General features: G+C 39.7%; 1 protein-coding gene across 1 annotated transcript; it reads left to right on the forward strand.

The window, feature by feature from the left end:
* Positions 1 to 1019: 1019 nt before the first annotated feature.
* Positions 1020 to 20930, forward strand: LOC122651359 (WD-40 repeat-containing protein MSI1). Its single transcript, XM_043844727.1, has 6 exons — positions 1020 to 1497; positions 6108 to 6434; positions 6713 to 6865; positions 15834 to 15958; positions 16156 to 16251; positions 20507 to 20930. The coding sequence occupies exons 1-6, from the start codon at positions 1153 to 1155 to the stop codon at positions 20733 to 20735; spliced, it is 1275 nt and encodes a 424-aa protein (XP_043700662.1). The 5' UTR covers positions 1020 to 1152; the 3' UTR covers positions 20736 to 20930.
* Positions 20931 to 21410: the final 480 nt, after the last annotated feature.

The raw sequence follows: 21410 nt of genomic DNA on the forward strand, positions 1-21410 counted from the left end.
CACCCCAGAGACTATTTGGGCTTAAGGCAGGCTCGGGCTGACATGATCAAACTTACACCTCTAGTGGATGCATTGGCAAGGGTGGGGTCTCGGGGAAGGGGGAGGAACAAGGGTAGGAGGGGGGTATTACAACCGGGTAGGGGTTGATGAAGGGGGAGTGTTGCAACAAGAGGTAGAGGGGGACAGAGTGGTGGAGGACTAGTCAACTGGGGAGGGCAAGACTCTGGAAAACATGGTTTCCATCTCCTCTCTGTCTCTTTTCTGAACCAATTCAGTGGCTTGATTCTTCGCAAATCAGGCCAATCCATACTGATTTTTCGATCTGGGATTGTTCTAGATCCCGATTCCCTTCCTTTAAATCGTGGTTGGGAGCATGGTTTGAGGAATCGGTATTAGATTGGTCAGACCAATTGATTCATAACGTTATCGGTCAATACCTATTCATGACTGATCCCATATCGATGGATCAATACAAATCAAGGATAAAATTGAATGGATTGAAGAAAATAAGGGTAAATCTATCCGATCCAAACCAACATAGACAGATGTAGATAGACTGACACCGATTACTAAAACCCTGGTTGAGGAATTGGAAGTGCGAATCGTATTGTAGGGTTGAGGGGAGAAACAATAACTCAATAAGTGGGGTACGAGAAAGAATATGGGATGAAATTCCATGTGGGCGGCCATGTAGATCATTTTTTGCCATTTATTATTATTATTAATTGTTTTTTTCAGTAAATATTATTAGATCGTCCCGCCTTAATGGAAAAGCAGGGGTGTATTGGTCATTTGTATCCGACTGTGTCTGGGCGCAGGCATACGCCACAGCTCACGTTCTTTCTCCCATATTATTAATTAAACTTTTCTTATTATTATATACCATATACCATTTAACATTTTACAGAGGCTATCATAAGTTAAAGGCGAAAACACTCAAACTCGTCAAAACCCTCTTCGGCATCGCCGCATCACTGCATCACTGCATCGCGCTCTCCATTTCTTCGTCCCCTATCCTCCTCTTCCCTCCAAATTTCAAAAAAATTCTCACAACTCTCACTGTCACTTCCCGCCATTAACCACATCGCAGAGAGAGGAGAGAGAAGCGAGAGTTCAGCCAGTGCGGCGGTAGTCCAAAGAGTCAGAGGATTCATGGCCAAGGACGAGGACGAATTTAGGGGAGAGATTGAAGAACGATTGATCAACGAGGAATACAAGATATGGAAGAAAAATACACCGTTTCTGTACGATTTGGTCATCACTCATGCTCTGGAATGGCCTTCGTTGACCGTACAATGGCTCCCAGACAGGGAAGAGCCTCCAGGGAAGGATTACTCTGTGCAGAAGATGATATTGGGTACCCACACTTCGGAGAATGAGCCCAACTATCTGATGCTTGCCCAGGTGCAGCTTCCCTTGGAGGATGCTGAGAATGATGCCCGACAGTATGAAGATGAGCGTGGGGAAGTTGGGGGTTTTGGTTGTGCTAATGGAAAGGTATTGTGTACTTTGTGCCTGTTATTTTGTTACCCCCTTTTTGCTTTATTAGATTTCTTGCAGTTTTACCCGGGGAATTTCTCTTGGCTTCCCTCTGTTTCCCAACTGGATGGTGAAAATTATATGTAATTTTTTTTCATATTTGTTACAATTTTCCTTGTGAGTTCTTTGGTTATTTGTCGCTATTGGGTTCAGAATCAAAGTTTTAAGTTTATTGGACTGGGGATCATTGGACACATCAATTTTTAGGTATTTGGGTTGAGACGAAAAGTGTCACTTTTTTGGTGTTGGGGCTTACTGGATGTATCAGTACTTGGTTATTTGTGAATATTAGCATGAGAAGAATCCACTGCTTGACCCGAACTGGCCATAGCTCCATTGTCTCTGCAGCAACCGATGGAATATCTAGGTTTCTCCCTCTAAATCCCATTCAATGTATCTTAGCAATAAGTACTAATATGATAACTGTTAGGGTAGAGGAGGACCTAGCGTCCTATGTATGTAGACAGGCAATGCATCCATCCATGGACGAATGCAATTAGGGTTAGGACTCTGATTCCCTTAGTTGGCTATAAATGGGTTTCTATAATTAGAATCCAAATCAAGGAATAAAACCCAAAAAAAACAAGACAATGAGATATGGTTAGCCATTTTCCTAATTGGTCATGTACGGTACATAATTGGAATAAATTCCTACATTTTCCCTTCTGTGGAAATTTGGTTTTGAAGTTTAAATATTTTGAACTTCCTTGAGATGTACTTCATTCACAATTTCTGTTTTATCTTTTGTGGATAGTAGATTTGGTACTGTTGGCTTTGATTTTTGTTGTATCAAATATTTGGTTGTTTGTTCTTGTTCTCTCATGCCGTGGCAAGCGTGTGTTTAAATCTTTTACACAGCAAAAATAGTTTGGTAATACACTGTTATTTGTTCTTTTGGATATGTATGCATTTTGAATGCATGATCTCCAAGGTACCTACATCAGCTAAAAAATGAGGTCCAACAAAGTAATTTTTTGCAAGTTATCAAATAGATTACTAAGAATTGACCAATCAAGGGCCATATATAGAAGAAAAATTGATGTACCATTGGTTTTAATAGGTCTAGAGCTCAGCTTGTGACATATCCTTATGTCCTTATCACTCCTCTAAGTTGGTCCTGGACACTAATCATTAGAAAAGGGCATACCTAGTGCAAGAGGCTCCCACCACTGCGGGGTTTGGGGTGGGTCATATGCATAGAACTAAAACTCGGAACTCGACCCCTTGGAAAACCAAGTTGACTCGAGATATCTCGGGATCTCGGTCAAGTTGGTGCATTTCCAACTCGAAACCTGGTTTTGGTGGGTTTTAGACAATTAGACCTAGTTTGGGTCTGAAACTTGGTACTCATCCTATTTTAGGCCATTTAAACACAATGGCTCTATCAGATTTTGTAAAACAAAGTCCAAATATGAGTTTCACTTCAGATCCTAGGTTGGTAGGCGATGACGTACTAAAATATCCTATTTTACACATAATTTAGTAATAGAAAGCAATCAAAACTTTCAATTAATGTAAAACAACTTAAATAAGCATTAGAAATGTTAAAGTGTACAATACATCAATCTATTTAACAATGTTACATTACATAAAATGTGATTGATTAATGAAATCAGTCCCAAAACTATCCACATAGAATTCCCATGTCATAGTGTTGCACATAGTTTGCCACAACATTCATTCAAATATGAGTTGAATCCTTCAATTTTGTAGCTGAATCCTTCAATTGTGTAGCTGAATCAACTCTCCGGCAGGTTGTACATTGAAATCCGGAGGTAAAATGAGCTCACAACCTTCATAGGGGAAGAAAAGAGGTTATGGACGGAACTCGATCGAGATATCTCGAGTTTTGTTGAGTTATGATACTTTTAAAGGATAGGATGGGTCGAGATCTCGGGTCGACCCGAGACTCGAGATCTCGACCGAGATATTGCACTTTTAGAACTCGTATTAAGTCTCGTCTTGACCCCTTGGAAAACGAGATCTCGGTCGAGATCTCGCGAGTTTTAGTTCTATGGTCATATGTATGCAGCCTTACCCCTGTTTCGCGGAGAGGCTGTTTATCAACTCGTACCCATGACCACTAGGTCGCAATGGAGCTACCTTACCGTTGAGCTGAGGTCCGCCCTCTGTCCTGGACACTAATCATTGACCTTGAAAATTCAGCTTCACTAACCAAAATCTACCTTTTTCCTCTAAACGGGTGAGATGGTGTCAAATTTCCCCATTGCTACATTCACCTCTTAATGAAGTTTCTTTCATCACAGGAACTGAAACGAATTCTCCAAAAATCTCTTCTTCTTTACTACTTCTGAAGGGACTGGGAATTAATGCAAAAACGACTTTGAATCAGGGAAATCAGCGGGAGATCGATTGAATCGGGATCAATACAATCAGGGATGTCAACTGGTCAGGCCTAACCGGGCTTAACCAATATGAAGGTTGCACCGTGACCGCCCCTTTAGATAATCGGGCCAGGCCTGGACGGGCTCGTGCTATAATCGAGTACTAGAATCGGGCCTTAACCAGGCTATGAGCCTATTTAAATCTAGATGGTCTTTAAACAAGCTTTAAATGGTGCAGCCCTTGGTTAATCTAGATGGTCTTTAAATGGCTTTTCTGGTAGGATAAACAATACAATTGTACAATTCTCTAGAAATTGAATCTTGAATGCTGTGGGCATGCTTCTTATTTTCTTATAATTGTCTCTGGTTTGGTTGGATTTCTAAATTTTAAATCGTGTTTGACAATTATAAGGAATTCTGCAGCCTAAATCACAACTGTTGGAAGGTGGGTCTTATTTAACTGATATGTTGGGATCTTCTGGTTTGGATGTGGGCATGGATGAGTTGTATGGGATTTAGTTCTCACTTCTGAGTTCTCACTCCACAGCTACCACAGTTGCCTGTTTCTGTGACTTTTTTAGTTTCTCCCTTTTCTGCAGCTCTCTCTAGATCTTTACATATTGTTTTGCTGTGTAATAATGTTGTATCTTTTCATCACCTTTTTTTATTTTTGGGTCTCACTGGACCTCTATTGTATTGGAATTTTACCTTTTTTATTAGTCCATTATAGATTTCTTGTTCAATTCTTCCAGTTTCAGGGAATTAACTACATTCTTTAGATCGCTTCCCCCCCCCCCCTAAATGGATTTAACCTTTAACTAAATTAACTCCAAGGTACACACAGGCTTTTAGGCTGCAGATTTCACTTTGCAGGTCTTGATTGTGAATTTAGCTCAGAGCTTCAGACACTTCGTTGAGAAGGGGGAGGGTTACTGGTTTAGACTTCAATTCATGGTTATCTGTTGAGATCATTTCTAGTATTGACTATTGACAGATACCGACTTCAACCCAGCATCAGCCCCCTCACCCTGATATTCTCTGCCTTCTCCAATGCTGGTCAACACAGTCCTCTCCATATCCTCGAACTTGGCTCACCCTTACTAAAGCAATTATTTGCACAAATGGTGGGCCCCACAATATTAAAGGGTCAGGCTAGGTCGGGTTCTAACTGGGCGGGCTAGGTTGGGCCTGGAATTGGTTGGGCGCCCAATGGGCTAGGACCCCACACCGGGACCACCCGAATATTAAACTTGTCGGGCAGTGGTCAGTTGAGGCAGTTTCTGAGCTCTTTATGTTGAGAACAGATAGATGGGGTGTTACATTAGAGCTATTTAGAGGCATATTTGTTAACAAAATCTTGAGAATTTGAGAGTTAGTGGCGTTGTTTATTATTCATTACTCCACTATCCATCATGTGTGGAGTCCTCCCCCCTGAATATGTGATTAACCTTAATGTTGATGGCAGCTCCATATAGTCCACATGTATTGAACTTTTGTCCTTGTATTTTAGTTGTTGAATCAGAGTTGCCAAAATGTACTTTTCAACCATTTTCAAGAGCATTATATTTCCACATGGGAAATGGTATTGGCTGAAACTTATTTGGTGGATAGACAGTGACATGTATATCATGTCCACAAAGTCCAAGTGCCACCTAAGCTGCTACATTGGCAGATAGTTAGGGCTGTGTGACTGCCTCTTACTGAGCTGTGAAGGAAGATATTGGCAGCTATTGTCTTGTTTTTGCTTTGATCTTTTGAAGTTGAGAACTGGTCTTTGTGCTAACTTTATTTTTTTTTTTCCTGCAAGTGTGGGTTAGCCCAACAATTCTTTAATCCTTTATTTCTGCCATATTTGATTTCAGTGGAACTGAAGGTTAAACCTTATGTAGTACAGTACTGGGATGTAGCTGCAACTGTGTCAGAATGTATTGAGCGAGAATGTGATATTACAGATATGTTGTCTCATGGATGTGCATGCCTGCCAATTCTTATCATAAAGAGGACTTGACACAAGAATTTTATTATTTATTTATTTATTTTTTGGTTGGAGGGGTTGAGGGGGGGGGGAGACTTAGTTTCCTTTCTTGGTTGAAGGGGTTGGGGTACTGGTGTCGCTGCATATATTTTGATGCGTAATATATTTTTCTTGGTTGAAGCAGGAGATGGATATTCTGTGAAGGCCTTTAGTACTCTGATAGTCTGATTTGGGATTCCTATTTGCAGGTACAAATAATACAGCAAATAAATCATGATGGAGAGGTTAATCGGGCTCGTTACATGCCACAAAATCCATTTATTATTGCGACCAAGACAGTCAGTGCAGAGGTTTATGTTTTTGATTACAGCAAACACCCATCTAAGCCTCCTCTAGATGGTGCATGCAATCCTGATTTGAGGCTGAGGGGCCACAGTACTGAAGGTTATGGTTTATCGTGGAGTCTGTTCAAGCAAGGTCATTTACTGAGTGGTTCTGATGATGCTCAGATATGCTTGTGGGACGTTAACGCTACTCCTAAGAATAAGGTTCTTGAAGCTCAGCAAATTTTTAAGGTAGGAGTTCCTTATACTTTTTTGCTTTTAACCTAAAGTGTTTCCTTGTACTTGGTCTACTGTACTTGTTTCTAGAAGCTGTTAATATTGGAAGTGAGAAATTAGGAAGCTGATGGTTCATTGTGAAACCTCATAAGTTTTTCCAATCTACATCATCTGCTTATTCATATTTTCATATTGTTCAAATTCATTAAATACCAGGAAAGCAGCATTTGATATTCCAAATTAGAAGGGGAAACAGTTCATTAACCCTGCTGTGAAATTTCCTGTTAAAATAGGTTCATGAAGGTGTTGTTGAAGATGTTGCATGGCATCTGAGGCATGAATACCTGTTTGGTTCAGTTGGGGATGATCACCACCTGCTTATATGGGATCTACGTACACCATCAGCCAATAAACCTATCCAGTCTGTGGTTGCTCATCAAGGTGAGGTGAGTATCATAACCTCACTAGCTCTCTTGCCAGGGATTGGTTCTTTCATTTACTGATCCAGGTTGTGGTATTTGGTCTCTGCTATTCTTGCCTTTATTTCTGTTGTTCCATTTTGTCATACATTTTAGTTTATTATGATGAGGTTAATCTTGAAATCCATGGTTTTTCCCCTTTTCATTTTTTCATTTTTTTGGGCGTTGGGTGGTGGTGGTATTATTAGAGTTCATGTAGTTAGGGTATTATGGGTATTTTGTTAAATAAGCTTGTCTTTTTGCCTCCCTAGGTATTCTTATGTTAGTGTGGTGATATTGATGTAATCTTACATGTTATTTCAAGTTAGTAAATATAGAAGAAAGAAATTGGTTCTCCCCCAAGTGCTTCTCTTCTTTCCCATCCCTTTTCCTCTCTTGTTATTTTTCCTTCATTACTTTGAACTTGGTATCAGAGCTGAGAGTCGACCACCACCATCTTCTCTTTTTCATCCTCTTTTCTCTCGTTATTTTCCTTCATTACTTTGAAGTTGGTATTAGAGCTGAGAGTCGACCACCATCTTGTCTCTCCATTGTGCCTCTTGGTTGGGAACTCTAGAAGAGTGGAGGGCTCCAACTGAGGTTGCATCATGTAAGAAGAGTGGTTTGAGGTGTTCTCTCATCGACTAGAAGACTTAATGGTGAAGACTTGAAGCTATGAGGACAGATTGAAGAACAAGAAGAAAAACAGGGGGGTACCACCAATTGGAATCTCATCAAACTCTGTTGGAGGTGGGACCTAGCCCATTGGAGTCACCCTAGGGCTTTCTTTCAAGCTCCCAAGGACCCTACTGCGAAGGTAGTGCAATCTGAGCACACAACTAGATTTTCTACATCCTTCTTGTACTGCCAACTTCTGGTTTGTTCTCTACCTTGAAGGCTATATTTGAGGTAAACCATTGTCTCTTGCTGGTGAGTTATACTATTTGGAGTTTGTGAGTTGTAATAGGATGGACTCATACTTTGGAATGTGCTTTGGATTGAAGTTTCTCAAGTTTTGTGACTTTTTTGTTGGCTGGCTGGAATTGTTGTTAGAGTGTTGGGAAGGAGTGTCTGGGTAGAGTGTATACTTCCCATCTGGTTTGGGTATCCAACCAGCTTTCCGAATGTGCTCTCATATAATGTTGGAGGTCAGTGGACCAATGGAAGCCTCGACTGGTGGTTCAAGTAGCACTAACCCCAGTCTGATTGCTCTTGAAAATCTAGATACTCAGATATCCATTGTTAAGTTGGACAACACCAACTACCTGGACTTGTCTCACTTTGTTAAACTATCATTGCAAAGTCGTGAAAAGTTGGTTATATCATAGGTTTTATTCGTGCTCTACAGTCTAGAGATGTCAGAAATGGGAGATGGAGAACTCAACCGTAATGACGTGGTTAATTTTTTTTATGAAACCTAAGATTAGGAGGGGGTTTATACAGAAGGAAACAACCAAGAATATTTGGGATATTGTTGCTAAGACTTTTGATCAAGTGGGTAACTCAGCTAAGGTTTACCAACTCCTCCAGAAGATTATCAGGGAGATAGGACTATCTTTCACTGACTTACCCTGATATTGCTTATGCATGCTCCTAAGAGTGGGAATTTTGATGCTGTCAAGTGCATAGGCAGAATTTAGAGCTATGGCTTGTGGAGTCTGCAAGCTTCTATGGTTAAAAAGGTTAATTCAAGAATTGGGGTTTGATAGTGAGGGCTCCATGCGGTTGTATTGTGACAATAAGGCTGCTATAAGTATAGCTTACAGCCTTACAATCCTGTGCAACATGACCGTACAAAGCACATTGAGGTTGATCGGCATTTTATTAAAGAAAAATTAACTCTGGCTACATCTGCACTCCTTTTGTGAAGACAAGAGACTAGTTGACTAATATCTTCACCAAATGGATTAACTCTCCAGTTCAATACCCACTTGAGCAAGTTAGGCATGCATGACATTTATTCTCCAGCTTGACGGGGAATGTTAGAGTTCATGTAGTTAGGATATTATCAATTATGAGTACTTTGTCAAATAAGCTTGTTTTTACCTCCCTAGGTATTCTTATGTTAGTGTGAGGGTATTGATTGTAATCTTACATTTTATTTCAAGTGAGTAAATATAGGGTATTATCAATTATGAGTACTTTGCCAAATAAGCTAGTTTTTACCTCCCTAGGTATTCTTATGTTAGTGTGAGGGTATTGATTGTAATCTTACATTTTATTTCAAGTGAGTAAATATAGGGGAGATAAATCGATTCTCCCCCCTAGTGTTTTCTTCTTCTTTTTCCTCTCTTCCTTTCAACCCTCTTTTCTCTCTTATTATTTTTCCTTCATTACTTTGAACTGGTATTTTCATGTAAGTTTCTATCCATACGTACATCAAGGATCAGCCCTAAGTCCTTGTTTGTTTGCGCTTATCATAATTGAGTTAACCAAGAACATCCAAGACGAGGTACCGTAGTGTATGCTCTTTGCTAATGATATCGTTTTGGTGGATGAGACAAAAGCAGGGATTAATGCTAAGTTAGAGTTGTGGAGATCGACCTTGGAAACAAGAGGATTTAAGATTAGTAGATCAAAGACGGAGTATATGATGTGTAACTTTAGTCACACTATGCGGGATGATAACATGGTGAAAATTGAGGAGAGAGAGATACCGCCACGTGACTATTTCAGATATCTGGGGTCTATCATACACAAAGAAGATGACATAGATGATGATGTTTCTCAAAGAGTTAAAGTGGGATGGATGAAATGGAGAGGTGCGACCGGAGTACTGTGTGATTGACACATCCCCCTAAAGCATAAAGGAAAGTTCTACCAAACTGTTGTCCAACCTGCTATGATGTATGGGACGAAATGTTGGGTAGTTAAGAAGTGCCATATAGCAAAGCTTTGTGTTGCAGAGATGAGGATGTTAAGATGATGGATGTGCAGCAAAACTATGAAGGATAAAGTGAGGAACGAACGTATTAGAGCTGATGTGGGAGTTGCCCCAATTAGCGACAAGCTCTGAGAATGTCGCCTGAGATGGTTTGGCCATGTGCAACGGAGGCCTGGGCATGCCAGTAAGGAGGAGTGATCTGATTCCGATTGAAGGAGCTAAAAGAGCTAGGGGCAGGCCTAAAATGACAATAGGTGAGGTTGTGAAGAATGACATGCATAGTCTGGGTCTTGTGCCAAGTATGACCTCAGATAGAGCCTATTGGAGGGCAAGGATCCACGTTGTCCACACCATCTTGCTTTGATTCTCATGCTTTCTTGGGCTATCCTCTTCCTTCTTACTTTCATCTTTCATTTCTCACTTTTCTTTTTTTTTTAAAATTTCATTTCTTCATTCCCTCTGTTTTACTTAATTTGTTCTGAATGGATCCATGTAGCTGACCCCATTTAGTTGGGATAAGGCTGAGTTTGTTGTTGTTTTATCCATAGATAGTTACTTGATCTGGTTGGGAACTTAGGATTTACCTGCCAATTACACTAGGCTATTGATGCCAGATCAATTGGAGGATCTATTGGTGTTGGGTCAGATCTTAAGTTTGAGAGAAGAGAGAGCAAATAAGGAAAGCCCAATCATTTTTTTTGGGGGGGGGGGGAACTAGGAAGAGAGGAGACAAAAGAAAGGAAGCCCCAAATCACGGCGAAGGAAGAGAGAGAAGAGACAGGCACCAACCTCCATAAAACAAAACTAAACCTTAATTTTAATTCTTATTCCAGTCCATCTAGACAACTTACCAATAATAAAATAAAGAAACAATTCCCTAAAAACTAGCCCACGGCTTTTGGGTGGAGAGGATTCCTGAAATTCAGGAACTCTATAACTGCAAACTATAAAAACTCTCTCAAATAGGACCCACAAGACACTAACTAGATTATCTTCCGTCTATTTTCTACTATGGTGATGCAAGAGAATCTTGGACCGGACCAACGCAACTGTTACACTACCTTAGACCGACCCAAATCCAGTAGCGTATCTAGATGGAGATGAACCGGATCCAAATATGGTTTTATTCTGGTAGATATTTAGGATTTTATTATTTATTTTATTGGGATAATTATGTAAGGAGATCTTTTAATTTGGGTAGGATTCATAGGATGAGTTTTAGTAAGTTTTAAATTGTCTTTTTTGTTAAGAGTACTAGAGTAGTTGTTTCCTTTTTAAAGTCTTTTAATTTTCTTATTTATATGGTTGTAACCAATGTATTGGACAGATTATTGAAGAATGAATTGAAGCCTTAGGCTGTGTGCGTGTGCTTTCCTTCCCCCCCCCCCCCCCTCTTCTTCTTCTTCCCACAGTTTCTTCTCTTTTCCCCTACAATTCTGATTTCTTTCTAGCTTTCTCTTTCTCCTTTCCAGCCCCCCATTATCTGGTATCAGAGCCCAAACCTGGGTGAATCTCTCTTTCTCGAATTCTTCACCTTCTCAGTCTCTCTTTTCCCCATTCTGTTCTTCTTCCTCCTTTTTCTTTCCTAATTTATTTTCTCTGCAGTTGTGACCGAACACCACCATCAGCAACCTTCCCTTTGATTCCCGGAAAGCCCCTCCCCATCTATTCCCACTACAACAACACCCCACCCGTTTTTTTTTTCCTGCTGTGACAGTGAGGAAAAAAACCCCCCTCCTGAATCCCACCGTTTTCTTTCCCGCCAATCAAACCTCCCCCACCGAGTTTTTTTTGTTTTTTTTTTTAAAAGAGACTCACTCCTTCTGTCGATTCCAGCTACCCACTCCACCCCTGCCATTCTCACCGACAAACCTCCAATCCCATCTCTTTCGATTCCCTTACCAAAACCCCAACCCACCACCCCCTTCTTGTTTCCGCCAGAGCCGAAAAAAAAAGTGAAGAAGAGAGATAGCGAGAGACAGCGAACCAGCAACAGAAAAAAAAAATCGAGAAGAAAAGAAGAGAACGAGAGACATCGAGCAACAAAGAGATATTACTCATATCTGGGTCGCACTCGAACTCCATCTCCAGCCATTGGTTCCTTTTGAACTTGAACTTGGTCTTCGCCGGTCGGCCTCAACATGTCTTCCTCGTAGGGTTTCCTTTGCCAGCTTCCTTGCTGGTTTCGTATCCAAGTGGAAGTCGGACTTCCCATTGTGGTTCGACTCGCATTCCTTGCTTCGAGGCTTCCGCCACATTCTCCACAGAAGTCGTGTGAGGAAGCACTTTGAGAACCCAAAACCCTGCTTTTTTTCCAAATCGACATGGTATCCACCCACCCTGCTCACGACTCTTTCTTATTTTGTTTTCTGCATCTCCCCAAAATACCCTTGACTTCCTTTCTTATCCCTTCTTCTCCTTTAATTTAAATTGTTCCAAGTTGGCCCATCGTCCTTAAGTTTTATTACCCTTCATATCCCTTCTTTAGTTGGCAGTCTAATAAATTACAAAACTGCCATAGTTATCTTTAAATCCACTACCTCAATGAGTCATGAACAGTGGGCCAGAATACTTCAACAAAATCACAAAGCCATAAGAGGCCTTCAAGCAAAACATGAATGGTTGAAGGCTGAGTTAAAGCTCCAACAACATGACGAAGTCATAAGAGTCCTTCAAGCAAAATATGAATTGTTGAAGGCTGAGTTAAAGCTCCGTGATCAGATTTCGACCCAGGTAGTTGAAGATCACAATGAAATCAAACGGTCCGGTCGAAGAATTGAAATTCCATGATCAGATTTCAATCCAGGCAATGTCGTTGGCCGATGAACATCAAGAAATTGTGACGGATCAAATTTCAATCCAGGCGATGCCGTTGCCGATGAACATCAAGAAATCATGGCGGTTGATCGCTCAGTTGATCCATTTGAATATGTGTTTTCCCATGGTTACTTCAATCAAGAATTTCGGCTCATGGATTTTATACAAGTTGGACGTGGACTGATAGTTGACGTCGATCGTAAGATTTTGACTCTGACGAGTTTTTCTGAAGTTTGGGAGAATATACGCAGGAGAATCTTGGATCGGGCCGACCCTTCTGGTACACTACCTTGGACCGACCAAATCTAGTTGCGTATCCAAATGGAGATGAACTGGATCTAAATATGGTTTTATTCTAGTAGATATTTAGGATTTTATTATTTATTTTATTGGGATAATTATATAAGGAGATCTTTTAATTTGGGTAGGATTCATAGGATGAATTTTAGTAAGTTTTAAATTGTCTTTTTTGTTAAGAGTCCTAGAGTAGTTGTTTCATTTTTAAAGTCTTTTAATTTTCTTATTTATATGGTTGTAACCAACGTATTGGACAGATTATTGAAGAATGAATTGAAGCCGTAGGATTTGTTCGTGTGCATTCCTTCCCCCCCCCCTCTCTTCTTCTTCTCACGGTTTCTGCTCTTTTCCCCTGCAATTCTGATTTCTTTCTAGCTTTCTCTTTCTCCTTTCCGGTCCCCCATTATGTGGTAAACTACTATCACTAGAAAGGGTGTACCCAGTGCATGAGGCTCCCGCCACTGCGGGGTCTGGAGAGGGTCATAATGTACGCAGCCTTACCCCTGCTTTCACAGAGAGATTGAAAAACAAAGTCCAAAAAACAACTTAAAAAAAATATCCTATATATCTAACCTACATTATTACATTACATCAAAGTTACACCATATCCAATGGTGGTGATCATGCTCCTCATTAGCTATCTTTTATACTTGTGGTTGCCCAGGGAGTGATGCATTTATGGTGGAGGATATGATACAGAGAACTCACTTACAGAGACTTCCCTTCCTCTTGCTTGCATGCTTAATGGGGTAATCTAGGCACCTGAGATTAAGGGTTGGAAAACCTCAATAAAAACAGGTTCGCAGGGAGGTAGAAACCCAAAAAAGGGGAATCAGAATCGACAACTACCAGAAAGAGAAACCCCATAAATTAATAATTTCCAAAAATAGATACTCAGATTTTGTAACCAAGGTTCTAAAACTCGGTCTCGACCAGGTCAAGTTTTCCGAGATCTCAGCAAGAGTGTATTTTTTTTTTATTAATGTTTCAGAATTATGTTTCAGTGGGCATTTGGCCATAGTTGGCTCCGAAACTTTAAGGTAAGCTTGTTTTAGGCTTAATAAACATTTTCAAAGGTTCAAATTGAAAAAAAAAACACCCAATTTGGTGTTTTGGATTTATACCTTTGGTTAGTAGTAAAGGCCGAACCCTTAATGTAATATTGCCTATTCGACACATAGTTTGAATGATATGAGACATAATTGGGAAGTAACTTCATAAGTCATAGACACCTTACTACCAGTCTTCCACGTCTTAATTCCCAAGTCCCAACAATACAATACTATGACTCTGAGTACTGAGGAGGTCGAGATTCTCGAAATATTCGAGATTACACCGAGATTTCTCCGAGATTCTCGAAATATTCGAAATCTCGGTCGAGTGTTTCGAGTTTTTACATTTTTTTTTATTTCGTATAATAACTCGTCTTGAGAAGCTTGAGTTTCTCGAGTTTTGCGAGTTCTTGGCGAGATTTTGAACTATGTTTGTAACTACCAAAATTAGAAGCTTTCAGATTTAGAAACTTGTAAAGAACTGAAAATAAAACTTGCAGTAAATAGCAACCAGAATTAGAAAGTAATGCTGGGCTGAGAGGTAGCTCGTCTGAAGAGAGGTAAGCAGCACCATGGAAATACATGCTGCTCAACCAACGAAAGATATGATGGAGAGCTGCCTGAAATGGGCACTAAATACTTTTTGGAAGATCATCTCAAAATCACTGTTATGACTATCAAAATTGTATGAGTAAGAATGACAGAATGCAAAGCTCACCTATTCACTGAAGAAAGGAGAGAAGAGGAAGAAGGATATGTTCAGGAGTCCCACCTGAACTACAGGGCAGGAAACCCACTTAACCCCGATCTTGGAATCTCACCAAGGTTTACTGCATCTCACAGCAACAAGCTCTGAATCATACAGAACTAAGAAAGCAAAGGCTTTGTTTAACTTCAAATCATGGGGAGGGTCTGGTCCCCTTTTCTTTTTTTTTATAGAATTGAGAAAGTGAAGAAATTAGGAGACCTCCCATGTGTGGGCTAAGGAAGAGTCCCATTACACTTAAACCCTTGAAAATCGAAAGTCTAAAAAATAGAAACGAAGCAAAGCTGGATCTAATAGCTGCTATTCCTGCCTTCTAGAAACAATAAAATAAAAAGAAATACATCTCAAATAGACTCCGCAGTCCAGTTTTTTAGAGAACCAAACCCTCAGTTACCTTTTCGGTTTGGAACCAGAAACTGGACCAAAACTGATTCACGTTGAGCCCACGGGCCATTATTCTAGCCTGTTCTTCCTCCTCCGAGCATACTTGTGAAGGAACCTCGATTCTGCATCAATGCCACTTTCTCTTATTTATGTTATTCTAAATATCTAATCCTCCGTGTAGCATGTTAACTTGGCCTCCTTAATGAAATTAGAAATTATATCTATCAAAGGAAAAAGTTAAAGAACTTAAAACTTATGAGTTACATATACCTATATAAGCTCGAAACTTGATTGCACAGCCCTTTTTATTTTGTGTATAAAATAGGTTGACTGCTTAGTATTCAGTCCCTCGAATGAGTGGGTACTGCAACCTAATCCTTTATGAGATTAAACTGTTCCTTGCTTTATGAGTTGAAGAATCATGGGTTCTCCTTAATATATTTTAGGGAAAAGGAATGCAAGCCGGTGCTGTACCTGCACCCAGACACAGCCCAACGTGAAAGACCGGCGCTGCCCCTGGTCCTTTCCACCTTTCCAGGGGGCAGCACCGGTCTTTTTCGCGCTGGGCTGTGTCTGGGTGCAGGTACACGCTCAGCACTGGTTAGCGTTCTTTCTCCCTATATTTTATTAGACTATGTCTTATTGGTTTATTAGACTATGTCTTATTGGTTCATTAACTGTGAAATTATGGGTTATTTCATGTATGCAAATGCTTGTACTCTGATTTCAGTCTTCTCTGTTTTGCTTATATAATAGGTTAACTGCTTAGCATTCAATCCGTTTAATGAATGGGTCGTGGTGACGGGTTCAACTGATAAAACTGTTAAGCTATTTGACCTCCGGAAGATCAATACTGCACTTCACACCTTTGATTGTCACAAGTAAGCACCACTCCAGCATGTGATGCATGCTATTTTGTTATTAGTTAATTGCACACTCATTTTTCTCTCTTGTAAATTGTTGCAATTTAAATGCTTTTGTGTTCTTTTTTCATTCTAATGGAAAATAATTTATCAAAGGAAAGCCTCATTAAAACCAAAATATCATGGTCTAACTTTTATTTGGTGAACAATGACAGAGAGGAGGTTTTCCAAGTTGGTTGGAATCCAAAGAATGAGACCATATTGGCCTCTTGCTGTCTTGGTAGGCGACTTATGGTGTGGGATCTCAGCAGGTATTTTATTGAACTAATGCTACTGCTTATTTTGTTGAAATTCTGGAACTGGTACTTTGCTTATTCGGGATTCATTGCTTATGACTTGTCTTATGGTTACTGGAAGGGTAGTTCCTTTTTTCTTTTATTTTTTTATTAATCAGCAGCAACAATTTTTTAATGTTGTATTTTACAGATTGTTACAACATCTCATCTCAAGAGAGAAAAATATACACAATAATAAGTCAGCATTATCTATCAACACCGTATATTCAGATCAACGCCAATCTTGTAATTAAGAAAACCAGCTTGATTCAAAATTAAATCCACTCAAAGCAATGGACTACTTGTTTATGGGAGTCCAAACTAGTGATCATGGTTTATCTTATTATTGGATTCATTTGAGTGTGTGGAAGTTAGGGGAAAAACTAAAAAAATGTTTAGAGATAGTTGACAATTTGGTATATTTTTTTAGTGTTTTTTTAAAGAATTTCAGATTCTTCCCTATACTAAACCTGGAATTATGAAGTCTCCCCTATACTCTTTGTTAGACCATTCCTACCCATCAAAGCAAAGTTCATATTGAACTCTCCTGTTGATTTTGTCTTGTATTCCAAGGATCCGAGTGCGAAGCGGATCCGACCAGACCCGACATATTTTGTGGCGCGACCCGAAGGGAGAAAAAGTTGAGATTTAGTTCGTGATGTGGAGGGTTGGGCCGTATATATAAGGGACTTTCTCTCATTCTAGGGGTAGACGAAATAACTTGTATCTTCGTTTTGTATATTGAAAAGTTTGCCGCTGCTCTTCCAGTGGACGTAGGTTTCTCGCGAAACCGAACCACGTAAATCTGTTTGTGTTTGTGATTGTCTTACTTGTTGCTTTCTTCGATCCCATATTTGGCCATCTTGTGGAATTGCGTTTTTACATCACCTCTAAAAACTTCTAATGCTCATAATACCCTTCTTAGCTTCTTCCTCTTCTTCATCTTCGTGTGTGATCTATCACCCCTAAATCTCCCAATGGGGCCCATCTTCACCTCCTCATCCTATATACCCCACCACTCGCTCTACTGCATCACCACACACCTAGGCTCATCATCCACCCTTGCTGGGTCATGCCCTGTGTCAGTCAGTGCTATCTTAACTGTGGAAATTGCTTGGATGTTAACAGTGGTGTCATGAACTATGGTCTCCATTAACAGGTTTACCTAGTTACCTGAGTATAATTCACCATGAGTGAAAATCACCAGAGTTGTGGTTCTTTGGGGAACATCAGCATCATGGGAGTCATGGTGGTCCACCAGAAGGTATGGAACTCCGCTAGACGTTCCTGAGGAGGCTTTTCAAGTCTGAAAAGAAGGGCTGGTGTCATTGTTTATGGCAATGCCTCCACAAGATGTCACTCCTCAGGATTATTCATCACCGTCAATGCTGCACATTTTCTCTTTGGTGCTGATGATCTAACCAATAAAATTCATTGTAAAAATGAGAAGGATAAACTAATGGAGATTGTCTGAGTTTAGATCTTGATACAACAATAATTTAATAAGAGAAAAAACAGCAGTCACTCTGTCACTGATGGTGAGTTGGCGATGGAGGAGGAAGAGGATGGTAATATGGACATTGGGAGATATTAATGGAGAATTTTCAATTAAGTTTGGTTTATTAGGTAGGTGTGTAGTCTGACGGAAAGTATAGTGGAGGCTCTGTAATTCTGTGTTTAGTTTAAGGGAGAATATGAAATTCTCCCTTTTTTATTGAAAGGTCAGGTTAGTATGCATGGAATAGATCAGTCAAGGAATTATGGTCGTAGTTCCACGGTCCCGGCTTTTCTGCTTCTGGTGTTGGTGCAAATTTTAGGTATTAGATCATATGGATTGTGAGTTGACAAAAACAAGAGTTTGTTCAGTGGAAGCAATTAGGATTAGAGTTTGGGAATTATTTTTGAGGATTTATTGAGCCTGTCCTGCACAAAAAGGATCCAAAAAAGCAAAGCAATAACAACAAAAATAGGGATGATAAAGATCTAGCACATACAACCAAGAGAATGATGGGGACCGAGCCCTTGTCTAGTAGATTTTTTGAGCATTCACTATGCCCAGATCTATGTGAAGGCCATTTCCGTGTAATTTCTTCACAAAAAGGAAACACTGGTTGAGATGAGTGTTTGGACATTTTACCCTACGTGGGGGTTGTAGCTACTAAAGTCGAGATGAGTTTTCAGAAATCCTTTAACCAACATTGATAACTTTTTTGCTCCTATTGCTTTTGTGTTGTTAGTAGCTTTGAATTTTTGAATCCAACTGGGGCTCACATATTCAAACCAAACCGAGAATGAGATCCCTGACAAAGTGGCTGTACTTGTACTTTATAAAAATAATGTTTCTTAAGTTAGTAGATTTGCCATCAGCTTTGCTTTAATGCTTGTAGATCCTCGTGAAAACTGAAAAGCCTTGTGTGGAGCCTTTGTTTCCAGTCCCTAGTTAGTAAATTTGCGAATAAAACAGGCATTGACAAACATTTTCAGTAGAATTCCCATTTCCAATCTGTTTGTCAAAGATGCAGAAAATTTTGTGAATTTTTTTGTCTTCCAAAGTTTTAGCACATAATACTTCCCCTAAACTCCTGAAAAAATAAGCTCACTTGTAAAGCAAGCAAGAGAGTTAAAGAAAAGAGGAGAAAATGATTCAGTTCCTGGATTCCACTGGAATTGAAGTTTGAGATAGTTCTGGCAGCTGCTGTTTAGTTGGATGAAGTAAACTGGTTCATCTAGTGGATTCCAGTTGTACCAGACACATCTGTTTGATGCTCTTATGAGAAACAAAATATGCTCATTCAATCACCTGAACCTTGACTAGGTGAAAGCTTGAATACAACTTCAGAGAGGCTGAATTCAATCAGACAGGTTAGGTGAGCCGCTTGATCATTAGCACAGCTCCGCTCCTTATCTCAGCAAACCCTACACTTTTCATGCCTGTTAAGGAAGAAGGCAGTGGAAGGTGTCCGGGTTTTGGTTTTGGTTTGGTAAAGTGCTATTGGACTTGGGTTTGTCAGGTTGTGATGTCACCCATAAGTAATGCAATAATGCTTTGGTTTAAAAAAAATGAGAGAAAGAAATAGAGAGTGCCTCCTTTCTTCAAGCCTTCAACTAATGAGGATGGACCTAGGGTTTTTTCAAACCGAATAATACCCAAATGTACTTCACTGAGTATTTTTTCTGTCCCTGAACTTACTAACTAGGTTCCAGCCATATCAATAGCCTTTGTTTCTAGGCTGAAAGTTGTGGTTACGTTTGAAAGATGGGTTCATAGTTTGAATGATTGTTGGGCTATGAACTGTGAGTAACCTAGGGGCTGTGTGGCAACATTTCTAGTCCAAGTTAGTATTTCTGAGTTAGAACTTAGAAGTCCTTTTTTTGTGTTTCTGTTTATTTGGAATACTCTACAAAAAATATGTTGTATGGTAAAACTGGAAAGAAAAAGTACTTACGCCACTGAAAAAAGAACAAAAACATGTATGGAATGCATATTAACAATTATTCTTCTGTTTGTACCAAATTAAATTAATGCCATCCTACACATATCTTCATTACTCATATATTTGAGAACACTATTTTAGCCACATAAACAAGATCGTTGAATGTATCAATCAGACTTGTGGTGGCGCCATAGTTATCAAGCCGGCAAGGCGACCATGGCGGTGGAGAGGGTCTAAAATCAAGGCGGCAAGGTGCCCGCCTTGATAACTATGGTTGGCGCTGGAGGTGGCGGTGGTGGAGGTGGAGATGGCAGTGTTAGAGGTGGAGGCGGTGGCGTGGCAATGGTAGTGCCTGGTGGTGGAGGGTTGAGACTCAAGAGTCCATAATATCGGGCCTTTTTGTTTTTAAGTTTTTGGTTGTATTTTTTTGAAGCTTCTTCAAATTGTTTCTCAAATGGCCATAAGAAGTGTTTTTTTTTCATCCGGTCCATTTAAAAAAACATAAAAACAAACTGGACAACACTTACAAGTTCTGTTCCAAATCTATTCCAAAAAAATGCAAAAACAACAGGTGTTTTTTTTTTTTTTGGCCGTTGACATTCAGCCCCCGCTCAATCTAGTAAACCAGTTAGGGATGGGATTCGAGATGTCTCTTACCATCCTAATGATAATTTTTTTTATCTTTTCTTTTGTGTATGATTTTCCATGTGGATTCGTACCATGGATTTTATCCCATATTACACACTTAATTTTAATAAACTCATACAAATTACTGAAATTTAGAGCTTGTTTCACAGGATTGATGAAGAGCAAACGCCAGAGGATGCAGAGGATGGTCCGCCAGAGCTGCTTTTCATTCATGGGGGGCACACAAGCAAAATATCTGACTTCTCATGGAATCCTTGTGAAGATTGGGTTATTTCTAGTGTGGCAGAAGATAACATACTTCAAATCTGGCAGATGGCAGAGAACATCTACCATGACGAAGATGATCTACCAGCTGAGGAATCTGCCAAAGCTTCTTAGTCCAATACTAGACAAGACTTTTAGAACCCAACAAAAGGGGAGTACAAAGATGGTGAAGAAACAAAGTGACCCTGTTTGATTTTTGTTTATTGATAATTAGGAGTTTATCCGTCAGTGTTGTATACCGCATTATGCATTCCCTTCTCTGAGTTAAGATTATTGTTTTAATTTTGTAGTATATATCTTTATTTATCATCTCATTGCAACTTTAACTGCTATTGGAGCCGGGGGGTTTTTTGTTTTGGTGTTTCTCTTTCTATCATCTTTTTAATGCTCAGACCTTGTTTTGTTTTTCCAAAGTAATGATCGATCAATTTGATGGGTTATCAGAGGTACTTCCCCTGTTGCTCAGATTGTATCTGGGCAGAGTAAGGAAAGGAAATGGCTACTACCATTTTCTTTTTCATTGATCATTCTTTTCCTACAGGCTCTGTTTGGTTGAAAGGGAATTGCAAATATTGTCCTACAAAGTGAAATATATTTTAGGGATCCCTATATTTTATAAAATAGAGTAATTTTTGTTGTTTCGTTGCAAGGAAAATGTAAACATTTTCTTGGGGAATGAAATATATTTTACAGGAGATGCAAATATTTTCTTTCACTTCTCTTGCAACCAAACGGAGCCACAGGTTTGGGTGTTACTGATATATGAGAGTTTCTTGAAATTTCATTTAT

The sequence above is a fragment of the Telopea speciosissima genome, chromosome 2 (assembly GCF_018873765.1).
Source record: "Telopea speciosissima isolate NSW1024214 ecotype Mountain lineage chromosome 2, Tspe_v1, whole genome shotgun sequence".
NCBI classification, from domain to species: Eukaryota; Viridiplantae; Streptophyta; class Magnoliopsida; order Proteales; family Proteaceae; genus Telopea; species Telopea speciosissima.

What these genes read in the sequence shown, in the direction of transcription:
- LOC122651359 (XM_043844727.1), top strand. Translation starts at nt 1,153, where the DNA reads ATGGCCAAGGACGAGGACGAATTTAGGGGAGAGATTGAAGAACGATTG. An exon ending in TGGTTGCTCATCAAGGTGAG is followed by an intron (nt 6,866 to 15,833) that starts GTGAGTATCATA and finishes CTTATATAATAG; the next exon opens with GTTAACTGCTTAGCATTCAA. An exon ending in CACACCTTTGATTGTCACAA is followed by an intron (nt 15,959 to 16,155) that starts GTAAGCACCACT and finishes GAACAATGACAG; the next exon opens with AGAGGAGGTTTTCCAAGTTG.